Source organism: Patiria miniata, unplaced genomic scaffold (genome assembly GCF_015706575.1).
Source record: "Patiria miniata isolate m_02_andy unplaced genomic scaffold, ASM1570657v1 HiC_scaffold_3, whole genome shotgun sequence".
NCBI lineage: Eukaryota > Metazoa > Echinodermata > Asteroidea > Valvatida > Asterinidae > Patiria > Patiria miniata.
In genome coordinates, this window is record NW_024037069.1 from 19,022,131 (window position 1) to 19,036,629 (window position 14,499).

Genomic DNA, 14,499 nt, shown 5'->3' on the forward strand with positions numbered 1-14,499 from the left:
AATTCAGGTTATTCTATTTGCGAAGAAGAAAGTCTGACAAAGTGACCAAAAATATTGAAAGAACCTCGATTAGACTTACCACTGGGGGCGCTCTTCTTCTTTCTTCGCCTGACCTTTGGCCCAACGCCCTGTCCCTGCCTCCATCCCATCTTACGAAGGAGCCACCCCCCAATGGACTCACTGAGAACACAGACAAACCACAAACAAGGAGTTTATGAAAATTCACATGGTAAACTCTTTAAGAAAGGTCCTCATTTGAATAGGAGGTCTTTTAAGTGGCAGTGGGGCACCCAGATTTTTCAAGTGGGGCGCTTCAGGGCTAAAAATATTCGCTGGTCCAGTATACAAATATTGACTGCTTCGAGTGATGTTGTAAAACTAGCCTCCCTGGGTAAGAAAGAGGGGTTTATAGGGTGAGGGTTGGAGTTGAGTTGTGGGTGTGAGTTTTGGGATGGGTTGGGAAGGGTTTTGGGGTGGGCGTGAAGTTCTGGGTGGGTAGGGATTGGGATAGGGGTAAGGTTGGGTGGGGTGGGTTTGGGTGGAATGGGGTAGGGTGGGAGTTTGTTTCTGATTCAGTAGGGGACGTTGAACAATAGAGGACAATTGGGTCCTCAATTCCAAAAGGTCCCCAATCTACGATCGTGTATAAAAGATATGGGCAGTCTTCCTAAAAAGTTTGAGTACAAACAAAAGCGGAACAATAGGGGGTCCCCGATTGCAGGCAAATAAACACTTGTGGGGGTAGGTGGGGTGGGTTGTGGGTGGGATGTGGGTGGGGGTGGGGTGGGGGTGGGGGTTGGGATGGTGGTGGGGTGGGGTGGGATCTGGGTTGTGTGGGGTTTTGGGTTGGGTGGGGTTTTGGGGTGGTGGTGGGGTGGGGGTGGGATTGGCGAGAGGGTGGAGGACGGGCTGGGGAGGGGTTGGATGGTTTTGTTTCAGAAAGAAGATTATTAATCTACTGATCTCTCCAAACACAGCATGACAAGACTTTAGGAATGTGATGACTGGTGTTTTCCTTTAACGCTGCTTACTTGCTCATCACAATCAGATCCTGTAGTGGGTGCTCTCCAGGTATGGCGCTAGGCCCTGAACTGGGAGCAAGTCTTTTCTGTGGTTTCCCTTCTCCAGTGAATTTCTCTGTGGTCACTATCTTGCGCGGTGCAATGCCAAAGTCCCCTAGGTCCTTGGACAAAAAAATTAAGATGTTCAGTAATGGTAAAAACTCTGGCAGGCAAAAACACTATTACTCTGTTGGTTTGCAGCTTTTAAAAACCAGGAATGGACATGTTGCTTAACCATTTAGCATATGTGTCTAACTGTGATATATTGTATTTATTCCTTGATGAATCTATGGGCTTTGTGTGTAAGTTCCCCCTCGATGGTAAGAAAGGGAGAGTTGGGAGAGACCACTGGGGGAGATATTCGAACGCATTGCTGCCCCTGCCCGGCACTCAAGCGACAACCCTATGGCTTTGTGCACATTCAGAGTAAAATAAGTTGTGCGTTCTTTGGGCTACATGGGCCCAAACCAGAACAACAAGATGGGTGTTGTGTGGATTTCATTCTGTTGAGTGTGCAAGCGGTAGAGTTCTGGACAAGTTGGAGGCATTTTATCGTATGTTGTGGCAGACCTACAAGTAGGGTATTGTAAAATCTAATTTGGATGATATGATAGCGTGAATGAGTTGTTCTGCAGCAGATGATGCAAGTGAGTTTCTGACTGATGCCGTATGTCATAGATGCACGTAAGAGGATTGACAAATGGAAGAGACCTGTTGGTCAACTTCTTGACTTGTCCAAAATAGTGCCAAGATTGCAGGCGGTATGTACATGTATACATGCGTGTATAAACACTGCCTTATGGGGTACCGGAACAATGGGAGGTACTCCACAAGGCCATTTTGTGACAAGTTTTTTACGAAATAGATGTATGGATTTTACTCAAAAACTAGGAATTTCCAAGGTGGGTTGATCCATCGCAAATGGAAAAGTTTTAGAAAAGGGATATTAAGTCTGAATTTCAGAACAGAAAATCAATTCTGGTTAAAATAAGAGCATTTTGAAATTAGTGCGCAACATTGCAAAATTTTAGTACACGAGAAAAAAGGAAGTACCCCACTTCTATGCCTGTGTGTGGGTGCGTGTGTGTGTCGGGGATGTTAACTTTGTGTCTGAGGTGCTGAGAGCATCTGACAAGGTACTGGGTTTTATCTGCATTATAAACAGGGACACCACGCCCTTTCACCCAATGGCACTGTATTACACTGTGTTGAATTGAATGATTCTCATCTCTTAAAAAACTTGAGTCCAAACCTTGCTTCTAAATTGTGCACACTTAAAATATGCATTTTATCCCACCCACACACAATTTTTTCAAGCAAAACAGTGAAAGTCTAAACTCAGTCTATGACTAGCACCGAGTGGCACAAAAGGAAGTCATGTTCAAACATTCCACAGGGCTTTCAATGTTTGCCGGGGCTCTGACTTTCTGCTTGCGCTTCGGGATGTGTCCACATATGAGTGCAGCGACACGATTATTCAGAAGGATGGAGTCATGTTTGCGAAACGGCTAAGTTTTGTCGCAACAGTAAACACGGATCTGACGAATGCGTTACACAAATCTCTGAACCCAATTGAATGTGAGATGATGAGTTATTCCAGCCGAGTGAATTCAACCTATGATTCCACTAACTTATCCAAACATGGTTGTGGAAACTCAAAAGAGTAGGATCTCTAAAGGTTGAGGCAAACTGAACTGGTATGGCTTCTTTAGTCATAAACTGTGAAACCACGCCCTTTAAAATAATTACTACCTTTCTGTGTTTTGGGCTGCTGTTTATACATTTCATGGGTAGGCCAACTTGGAAGAAAAAAGCAAGAATACAGACAATGGGATCCCACAAGTTGGTCTTTTGAAATCTCAGTACCCTACAAGTGAAATGCTATGACAATTGTGATTTCAATAAAAACATAAGAGAGCAACACATGTACTAGGGAAGTAACGGTTGTACAAAAGAGAGGTATCTCATACCTACCCGTAATCAAAGATGTGTGACCACAGACATTATTACACATTCATAAATACCTAAGACAGTTTACCCATTCCCAATGGTTAAGAGCCTGTCACGTGGCCGGTCTTAAACGGATGATAGAGACATGGCTGGCTGGTCTTAAACACTTTTCCAGTGTCACATGAAATTTGGACTCCTATGAAATCCAGTGCCTTACTGCCTTTTATCATTTTATTGGTTGAACGTTCACAATCCTCTGCTAGGCATGCGCAATACTACGGTACCAGTGAGTCACTATTTCATAGTCCTAAATTCACAACGCACTCACCACATCTGCGCGTCATCATCACGCAGTACGTGCGACGCGCCCACCAATCTCCATAAAAGGAGTTGTTTACATCTTACTTGTGACCTGGACACTCCATTATATAGCAAGAGGGGTGTTTCGAAAAACAGAGAGTAAAAGTGTTGAACAAAATCGTTGAAAACTTTTAATTTTGGGACTTGTTTTGACTTTTGGACCGAAAAGTTTAGATTTTTTGACCGAAAAGGTATTTATGAATGGGAATAAATATATGTGCTTGGTTGGTCGGTATTAAACACTATGTTTAAAGGGAATATACATCATTTGCTTTTGCTGTAATTTTCAGAAATGGATGGAATTGGGGGTTGGAAATATATAGCAAATATAGTTACACTGACTTTTTTGAGGTTTTGGGTTCAAAAATGCTATAAAAACCAAGAAAAACAATAATTTTCCTGTAGTCTGGTTCCCTGACTCCATATAAGAAGAAACAGAGCAGTTTACATACATTGGGGAATTGTAAGGTCAGGGAACAAGTCTAGCTGGCTTGTACCCGTTCATAGGTGTGTAATCGATTGCAAACAAGTGCGATGGTCAATTGGGGCCAGTATTTGAAGGAAAAAAAACAGTTTTTTTCCAACGCAGCGTTGGAAATTGATACAAAAATACCACTTTTCTTGAAAATGACAGTATACCAGGTGCCATGATTTTACAGGATGCTTTACACTGTCATTCACTAACAGTCCAGCAAGGTATTTCAAAGTGATTTGGTAGTTTAATTTTTTGATGTTTGCAAATGTTGTATTTTCCCTTTAAGTGAACAACACATGTACTAGGGAAGTGAAGGTTGTACAAAAGAGAGGCATCTCATAACTACCCGTATTAGAAGATGTGTGACTAAAGAAAGTATTGCACATTTAAAGGGACACTGCGTCCTGGAATACGCCCAATTGGGCTACAAAACGCATTTTGAACGAAATGATGTTAATCGGAAAGAACATTTAAAAGTAGTATATAAACATTCACACAACTATCCTCTAAAAACTGGGCACTTTTGTAGTATTCTTGTGTTGTTCATGCGAGAACGACTTTCAGGGCACTGGGCACTTTTGTAATATTCTTGTGTTATTCATGCGAGAACGACTTTCAGGGCACTGGGCACTTTCGTAGTATTCTTGTGTTATTCATGCGAGAACGACTTTCGGGGTCCACTTTTGCGACCACAAAAAGTCGGCCGTTCATGCTAGTTGTGATTCCAGCCGTAAGAGTTTGCCTTTTGCGGACGTGTAAGAAATCTCAATTTGTGCATTGGTGATTGGTCACATCTCTGTTCCTGAGCACGGTGCTGTGTACGTGTGTAATACTAGACACACATAACGTATATCGTACACTGTATGAAAACGACAGGAAACACGTATCATAATCTGTCGTGTCCGATGTAAACAATCAGGGTTTTTCGTCTTTTCTCAGGAACGGTAAGACATTAGGGTGGTTTCCTTTCAACCAGATGTTTGAAATAGGATAAGTAAACAATCCATAGCATGAAAATTTTCAGGGATTTCAGGACGCAGTACCCCTTTAATGCAGTACAAGTGGTCATACTTCATAGATGGTCACTTCACATGGCGCACCGATGTACGTCTCCCAACTTATGCACTCATTGTTGACTGTTCAAATATACATTCAGAAGGCCAAGTCATAGTTGGACATTAGATATTTTCCGACCATGGGCTCTGCCAAATATTATTTTGTCCTGACAAGTCGGTTATTTTCAAATAACTCAAAAATTCGAAAACAAAGAAAGGCACATAATTGTGATGACCATGTTGGTATAAAATGATATCAAAGAGTTTAAAGGTTATTCTAAAACTTTAGGATGCGAAATATACAAACACAAGAAGACAAATTACATGAATTATGTAAAACAAAAATTTGGGCTACCTTTTAGCGATTAAAAAGTTAACATTCGTGTAATCTTCATAAACGCGGTTTGTTTTCCCCACACAAACACTATTAGAAATAATCTGCTATACTTCAAACTGTTGTTTAGGCCAAAAAAAATAATAGGTCTGCTTCTGGTTTCCCTACCTACCCTATTCTGACAGCCCCTACCCTAATTTTTGTATTGGAAAAATGAGAAAAAAAACCACCCAAAACCATCACTTTATACCTTTTACCCTTGACTACATGCAGACGCCTCCATATGTTCATACACACAAAAAAATTGGCTAAAAAAAAAAAATCACTACCTACTGGGTACCTACCCTTTTTTTCGAATGCAGTGTAATCGGAAGCAGAAGTTGTTTTTTTTTGCCTTATTTGTTGGGTATACATATATATAGTTTGCTTAATATGATTTCCCTTCGAAAAAAAAATAAAATAGGCAGTACAAAAAAGAGTTCATGTAGGATTCATGAAATCTAATGTCAAACATAATGGGGCAAGGGAAAAAATGGACTCTATTAGTTCATACATGACCAATACCGCAAGGAGTAATCTGGCTGAAACCCATACCAACCCCCACCCCCCCCCCCCTCCCACTGCCCCTCCCACTGCCCCTCCCTTCCAAAATCACAAGTAAAGGCACTGGACCAGATGGGACCAGCCTTCACAAGACACTAGTTTCATTCATCCCTGCTTCCGATTACACGGCATTCGAAAAAAAGAGTAGGTATCCTATTGTAAGGAAATGCTGTGTTCTTTACAACAATCTCTGCATACCATTGCACCAATCACGGCTATTCATAAGTCAACTACCCACAAAGGTCTAATTGTGTGCACAGAGAAGCTTTGGTAGTCCTGCCAATGAAGCTTAACATAATCTCCTTTTGGGGGTTTCTTTCAAGCTTTGGAGTTAGTCCAAGATTTGGAATACAGGTTGCCTTATAGGTCTAGGCCCTGATAGTTTTGCATTTACATAGACAAAATCAGTGAGTGAAAGAGACACTGCATCCTGGAATACACCCAATAGGGCTACATAATGTCTTTTTATAACCCTAACCCCTTGAGCACTTTTACTAGAAAGTATCCTGAATTCGCCAAAATCCACCAATTTTGTCATGCAAAAAAAATGTTGGTGTCCTGAGGCCATCTAATTTGTATACATGCGTATAAGCTAAAATTCCTAACTTATTACCCTTGAAATATGCTTACCAATTACAAGCATGGAATTTTCTGTTATAGTAAGAGGTAATTTTTCGCTAAAGCCAAAAAAAAAAAGTCGGTCTCTGGTCAGCGCGCGCGTCAGTTTTAATCATGCGCGTCAATCTTCTTCTTTTTTCAAAAATGTTCCGCGGTAGCTCCAACAGCACCAATTGCCGCACCTCCTCAAATTTTTTTACCATAGAGCACCAAGGAATGGGAAATTGCACCAAGGCAAATGATCAAGGGCACCAAGGCAAATTATGGAGGACACCAATGTACATGAGGACACCAAAAAAAAAGGCAAAATAGTACCCCACCTTGTCTGTACAATCCAAGCTTGAAGAAAAAAAAAAAAAAAAAAAAAAGCTGCGTCGCCGCATCAATTCCGGAACTTCTGTCTGACCAGAGACCGATTTTTTTGGGGGGGCCTAACAGTGAATAGAGCCATGAAATTGGGGACAGGTTTGTGTCACATAGCGCAGCCATCAAATCAGGGGAAAAACTATCCGTACCTCTTCGTCCATGAAATCTTCTGCCCTCTGCCTCGACTGGCCACCAGTCTTCTGACCTCTGGAGGACATGAACGTTGAGGGAGTCCATCCTAACATTGACAACACAAAGCAAATTAAGAATGTTGAAATGAAAAAAAAATTTAACAATACTGATTCAGATTATTGTTGGCATCTGCATTGGGAAGTACTACATTTTACTTTTTAAAGGTAATATACAACATTTGCTTTTGCTGTAATTTTCAGAAATGGATGGAATTGGGGGTTAGTATTTTATACCAAATATCGTTACACTGACCTGTTTAAAGTTTTGTGTTCATATATGCTGGAAAAACCAAGAAAAAAATGTTTTTCTTGTAGTCTGGTTCCCTGACCTTACTTCAGACGAAACGGGGCAAATTATAGACGTCGGGGAATTGTCAGGTCAGGATACCAGACTAGGTGGCTTGCACCCGTTCACGGATGTGTAAGCGATTGCAAACAAAATGTGGACTAACTAAATTTGGTAAATTGGGGGCAGTATTGGAAATAAAAGTCATTTTTTTCTTCCAACAATGGTCGGCCGACCATTGTTGAAAATTTATACAAAAATTCCCTTTTTCTTGAAAATGACAGCACACCAGGTGCCATGATTTCACAGGATGCTTGAGACTATTATTCACTTACAGTCAAGTAAGGAATTTCATAATAATTTGGTAGTATTGTTTTTTGATGCTTGCAACTGTTAAATATTACCTTGAAATAATTTTTCTCTCCCCCATCCCACCTTCACCCCGCCCATTTTTGGATCCCCCTTCAAAAGTTAAGCCTCTGCAACCAACAGCAAAGAACCTAACAATGTGTGCATTATGTACATCATCAGGTCAATACAGTGTCTGCAATAAACAAGTTAGTTAAAAAAGAAAAAAATTGTATAACAAAACTTTCTCAAAAACAGTTGAATAAACACAAACTTCTTTTGCCCCTCCACTGTCAGAGATCAAGCAGGAGTCGAACCTTGGCCAATGAAAAGGCAACAAAACTCACCGCCATATGCCAATCTAGCCACCTTCTCATAATAAAAAACTTGATGGAAGAGTTTGGCAGTCTTACCTTCTTTTGTCCCGACAGAGTTGAAGTAACCCGCGGAGAAACCGCCAGTGAATGCCCCATGAAAGCGCCGTCGTCCTTGCTTGTCCGTCACGACTTGATCCTCAAGTAAGACCGGTTTGCGCCGTGCCTCATCTGTTGTTGATGACACAAAAAACAATTTTATGCACAAAATTTCAAAAGAAAAGGAAAGAAAAGAAAACCATATGATACCATACTCAAGTTACTGCCAAGCACATTATGAAGCCATCTTGGGCAACTCTGTACTTGGTGAAAATATCTAGGACTCTGCTCTTCTTACGTTCAAAATATAAAAAAAATAGAGTTTTCAAAGACAATATGTTCCCGGATAATCAGGCTGAAAATGAAATTGGATTAATACCTTTTTTTTTAACTTCTATAGTAAGAAAACAAATACAACAAAAACAAATTGAGAATTTTATATCCAATTGAAGATTTGAATATTTTTTTATTTATCTAGCACAACACACCCTAACAATTTCCCACACACAGCCTTAACTGGGTGTCCATTAACTTTTGTCCATCTTTTCTCAAGGATTTTTTCTTGAATTTTTTTTTCTTCGTACATCCTTTCTTATTAAGTCGGATTTGACCTCCAAACTGAAGACTGCGGGGAATTTTTTTTTGAATAAGAATAAGAATTGCTAATGAGCTGAAAGTCAATACAGTCAAATCCTTGGTCTTTCCTTAAACAGACAATATAAGACGATCACTTTCTTTCAAGCGATTCAAAGATAGATTTTATTTTGGATAGAGCCCAGGGGGGCAGAGCATTCAGAAACATTTGTCTGAATTGTTCATCTTGGCTGGGCCTGTAATCGTCTTGTATTGAAGCTCAGTGACATCTTATTCCCTTTTGTCGTTTAGTTTCAATGTTCTTTCCTTTGAAAAGAAAACAGCACTCCCTACAAAGTTACAATGCGCGTTGAATAGCCCTGCCCTGGATTGAGTACACGTGGAAATGTACACGCTGCTATTGGTGACGGCTTAACTTGCCTTGCATGCACAGATACTTAAGTTGTTTCAAACACAATGGCCAGCTTTTACACAAAGTCTCTCTGGAATGTTTTAGTGAGGTGCTTTGCAAATGCAAAGATGGAATTTTTCTTGGGCAAGTTTTTTTATTCATAAAAAAATCAACTCTTTTCCGTGCCTGTGATTTGCTATGCATTATGTTTCGTGCTGCTGTTCTAAGTGTTACCTAGAAATTAACATGACAGAATTATATCAACAGCAGAATGCACATGCTTTAATGCAACATTGTGTAACGTAACTACACATTTCTCACTACTACATAATGTATGCAGTAAAGGCAAGGGCAAAAAGTTGTGTATCCCAGTACATTTTCTATAGCCAGAAAAAAAAATAGGATGAAATGATGGTCGATTGAATTTTTTTTTTTATTTATGCGTTCATAACAGTTCACTTGTGAATCAACTGCTCATTCTGTTTGTCATAGATAAAGGGCAGGGTTTTGAATTTTTGAGGGAAATTTGGGGGTAAAATGACGATGAAAACGACAAAACGCATCACGAAAATAAAGATGGCGATCACTGCGCCTTGTACCATGTGCACGCAAATCACGATGCGCAGCACCATCCGGCCTGTAAACCACGTAGGAAAATCGTAATTTCTACCCCAAGAAACTGTTCACAAATTACCAAAAGGGTGTCATTACATTGAGAGAAGTATGCTTTAGGTTGACACTGTCATTTTTCAGTAATAAAAAAAAATCTTGATTCTAATTTGACCGAAACAAAACAGGGGCCCTACACTACATGATCACCCAAAATTGGGCTTGTCTGATTTTTTAAGCTTTACCCCTTGTTAACTGCATCTGACATATTACTTTCATTGATTCATCAGGTCAGTACTTTTCACGCCCTACCTTGGAGTATAGTTTCTACTTTCACAAATTGTGTTGAAATATTAGGAGGGGTTATCAAAGTTTGGTCACGTGTGTGACATCAGACGAAAAACATGTTATCCAGCCCATATCGGAAATTCACGCCTTTCTCCATAGTTCTAAGGACGCACACACCCATACTTATTTTGGAGTAAGACTAGTCTTTTGCGATCTACAGAATACATAAAAAATGGACACCCTCTACTTGAGTTTTACTGAATGGGAATTGTTCTGTGGTCACGTGTTTGACATTTTGATCGGTCACGTGTGTGGCACTGTGTAATTGAAATTATGCTAATTTATGCAAATTATATAACTTCTTAAGAAATTTGCATCTTTACTTACTAGCAACACTTTAGTGAACAATAATCATTTGTAGTACTTCACATAAAAAAAAGAATTCCCCCTCCCAAAAAAAATTTAGGTTCAATTCTGAAGAATCCCCCATTTGCTGTGCCGTTTAAACAGTGGCATAGTCAGGGTTCTCACTATATGGGGGTGAGTGGGGGGGGGGGCTGGTTGTTACAGTGGGGGGGGGGCATCAATGTTCATTTAAACCCATTAGCCATGGTCACTAATAGGACTAACACATTTTCAGGTGGGGGGGAGGCTGGGGGTGAAGGTAGCACCATAAGTTCTTTTTTTATTACATTTTTGGAAGAATAAGATTTAGGTTCTGAGTGATTTTCTACTAGGATGGGTGGCTATTAACTGGAAACACATGGATTGGAAGGAATATTGCATCCTGAAACCACATGTTTTCATCATACAATAGCTCAATGAAGGCCAGTCATTGCAAAAAATGTTGAAAACGCATGAATCTGGGAGTGAGAAACATTCAAATTTTGTTAGAAAATACTTTCAAAATGCACTGGACTCTCCACAGACTTTGCACACAGCCAAAGAAGTAGCGTCTGGATACTACATTCTTTACCATGTTTTTGGTCTGGGCCTCACTGCATCTGGGTTAATCATCATTATATAATTGACATACAGATCCTAGTCATTTGATTGGTGGAACTCACATCACGTGACATTCGTTATTGCTCCCATTCACGCCGCGGCTCAAAAAGTACTATCCGCCCATGGGGAATGGAAAATACTATTCAACAGTTAGGATCATGACGCGGTATTTGTGTGCAAATGCATGCTGGTGAGCGCGTTCAGCGTTGCGCGTATTGTTCCAAAGAGCCAGCGCTACAGCGTTGGGTTCAAACATTTTCGTGAAGGGGTGGTTTGGAAGGGAGAAATACATTTTCCTCCAGTTATGTATTGAAAAAAAAGTTCAAATATATCAAATGACAAGGATCTATATATATGTCAGTTATATAAAACACATATTGAGTGGCTTTAAATTGTGAAATGGGAGGAATATTATCGCTCGGTAAAATCTGGACTTTTCCAGTTCACTCGGCTTCGCCTCGTGAAATGGAAAATCCAGATTTTACCTTGCGATAATATTCCTCCCATTCCACGCTGAGCCACTCAATATTTGTATAATGAGTTTGCTGAGCTAGATATATTATTTTTCATTCAAGACATTTTCTTCCTTTTAGATATAATACGCAGGTCTGTGACCAATGCTTTTTTGGTCTGAGACGTTTGGATAAATGCTGCACTAACAATTTAACTTTGATGACCACAATTTTATTATTTGAAGAAAACAAATATTGACGACTGAGCTAAGGTTTCATTTGATTTTCAAAATTTCCTCAAGAACGTAAGAATGTATAAATTACCAATGCAACAATGTTTGAAAAGGTGCTCACTTAATTCTTGGTATTTATGTAAAAGAAAGATTTAACTGGTTCACAAGCAGCACAGCCGGCCATACAAACACGATCTCATGAACTGCACAATGGATATTCATAACCTTGTCCACCTCGCCCGCATAAATGCATACATAAACGACGCGCAAAACCGGTTGGCCATTTTGAAATCCCATGGAGGAACATTTTTGAGACAATATTTGTGGTAGCAGAAGACTGATCGTTGTTTCTTGGCCAGATGGATGAACATTTTTAGATAAAGGAACGTGTTTTGGAAAAGGTATGAGTTCCTCTACGAGCAGGTACCCTAACTTTGGAAATTCTTACCCTGGATGAGAACATAATCTCGCTCAAAGTCGGTATCAAATTTGCTACATCAGTTTCAGGCGTCCAGGGGACGTTTGCAGCTCTCGCCGTACTACTGAGCTTGTGATAGTGTTAGGGACTGCACACGATTTATTTATTATAAAGGGTTTTAAAAGCCAGTCAAGTGAGAGAAGACATATCTATGCTTACAGCTGTTTTAATTTTCAAAATCGGATAAGGGATTACTGAAATACGACAAAATTCTTCTGTGATTTATTTTTTTCTCTGCTCACTTCTCTACGGCCGCCCTGGAAAAACTTTGCATATCTGCCTTGTTTACATACTAGGTTAACTAAACCGAACAGCCTAATAAGCAATCCTATTGGATGTCATACACCAATCACGAAAAGGAGGAACCATGACGTGATACGTTGCCCCCCCCCCCCCCCCACCAATCACGAAAATGATAATTGAAACATCACCACGGGATTCAATTTGGCTTTGCCATCTATATACCATGTACTCATTTGGAAACCAAAATTGATATTTTTCACCACATTTCTTATTAAGTCAATAAGTGGGCCCAAAACACGGCCCAATTTATCATGAACAAAATAAAGATTTTATTCCAAGCAATGGCCTTCAATCACTATGGCCGGGTGCTTCCAACTTAGTTCTGCACGACGTATGCATCCAAATTGTGCTCTAAAAAACATTTTTCCTAAAAAAAAAATCACACTGCCTGAGCTTCCGCATTCGTCTTGTGAAGTTGGGTGAGGGGCGGCAGGTGTAAGCGGTGGCTTAGTACAGAATTCTTCCCCTAATTAATTATGCTAATTAATGTCTAATTGCCCCCTTCGCACTCAAACACCTCAAGTCATGCATGTAAACGACACAAAACCTCAATATCATAACTGGTTCATACGGCCTCCCACGTGAATCCACGTCTCAACATTTGAATTTTGATTTTAATATTTACCATTTTCTATCGGTTCTAGAGCAGTTCCATACGAAACAAAATCATCATCTGAATCGTCAGCCATCACTCGACATTTCACGTGAGGACTTTCGTGCAGGAAAGCAAGTTTTCAATTTCATCAACTTTATATCGACATCACGTTTACGACGTTTGCAGCATGAAAACATCACCCAACTACGAACTTGGCGCAGTGGAAAATAATGGCCCGATTGAGAACTTATTAGACGAGCAAACAGTCCTCACATTGCTGGAAATGTGCAGATTATTGTCAACGGCAACAATGCAATGTAAATCTTGTTTGAAAAAAAAATCAATGTCTGCAATTTTTCTTTGTACATAATTATCTCCCTTTCGCCATTTTAGGCCTTGTGCCATAAAATTATGGCCCATAATGCTGTCCCTTATTGTCGCAGAATTATTTCGCGTCAGATCGCGATCACCACACAAGGACTTCCATATGCACGCGAAACACGCTATGTGTGCAAGTCGTTGTAGTAGAACAGACTCACGCGAGTCCCATTCATTTGTTGCCTCTCAGAAAGACCTTCAAACCAGACAAACGAAAATAAAAACCATTTATTGATCCGGAAGAAGGTGTTTGTTGAAGCTTCGTGTGAGCGAGCGAGAGATATCTCGCACCCCACGGGGCGAGGCATCCCTCAGTGCATCTCTAGTCACACCTCTTAACCTGTATGTTGCCAGATCAGCTTATGTCATTGAGATGCAGCACAAATTAGGTCTCGTAATTATGACACCGCCCTTGGCTCAGTGAACCGTACACTGTAATATTATGATCATTATACATGTACACTCTTAAAAAAAAACTATAGATGTGACTAAAAAACGGTCGAACTTTTACTGCAGCTATAAAGTTTGACAGTTTTTAATCAATTCTAAGCAGACGGTTTTGAAAGTACAGCGGATCTGGGGTGTAACATCCCTCAACCCCCCCCCCCCCCCAACTCCCACTCCCCGTGATCAGCCGCTAAAAAAAAATGTCACGATACAAGTAAAATGGGGCCAAAAATAAGAGCATTTTGACTCAAAGTTTCTAAATTTATTCGCAAATTGCCTTTAATGGGGGAGGGGGCGTATGACTTTTTTCACGAGTCCGGCGGCCATTTTAAATTGAAAACGAGGTAGGTAAAATCTTCATTTTGGAACTGGTGAATAGAAATGAAAGCAATGAAATAATGTTAGTTACAAATTAATACCAGTCTGCTCTGATGAATATTTTGTGATTAAACATATGCCTTAATGTTTTAAGCCACGTTAAAAAAATAATAAAAGTGAGCATGGAACGCATAAATAGTCTGGCACCATTCCATTCCACAGCTTCCAATTTATAAAATACATTCAGGGAACACGATCAAAATGGCGTCCTCCTGAATAAGGTCTATATGGATGCACCCCTGTAGTAAATTCCCATAGACACCAGTGATAAATGCCCATACCACAATT

At 40.1% G+C, this 14,499-nt stretch overlaps 1 protein-coding gene across 1 annotated transcript in view; it reads right to left on the reverse strand.

Moving 5' to 3' along the window:
• LOC119737534 (G patch domain-containing protein 1-like) overlaps positions 1-13,309 on the reverse strand; it is a 45,605-nt gene extending 32,296 nt beyond the window's left edge. The window contains exons 1-5 of the mRNA XM_038211965.1: positions 13,039-13,309; positions 8,061-8,192; positions 6,972-7,060; positions 1,032-1,183; positions 80-180 (exon numbers count right to left, since the gene is read on the reverse strand). Of these exons, the coding sequence (XP_038067893.1) occupies positions 80-180; positions 1,032-1,183; positions 6,972-7,060; positions 8,061-8,192; positions 13,039-13,102 (538 nt within the window). The 5' untranslated portion in view covers positions 13,103-13,309. The remainder of the gene's footprint in view (positions 1-79; positions 181-1,031; positions 1,184-6,971; positions 7,061-8,060; positions 8,193-13,038) is intronic.
• Between the last annotated feature and the right edge of the window lie 1,190 nt (positions 13,310-14,499).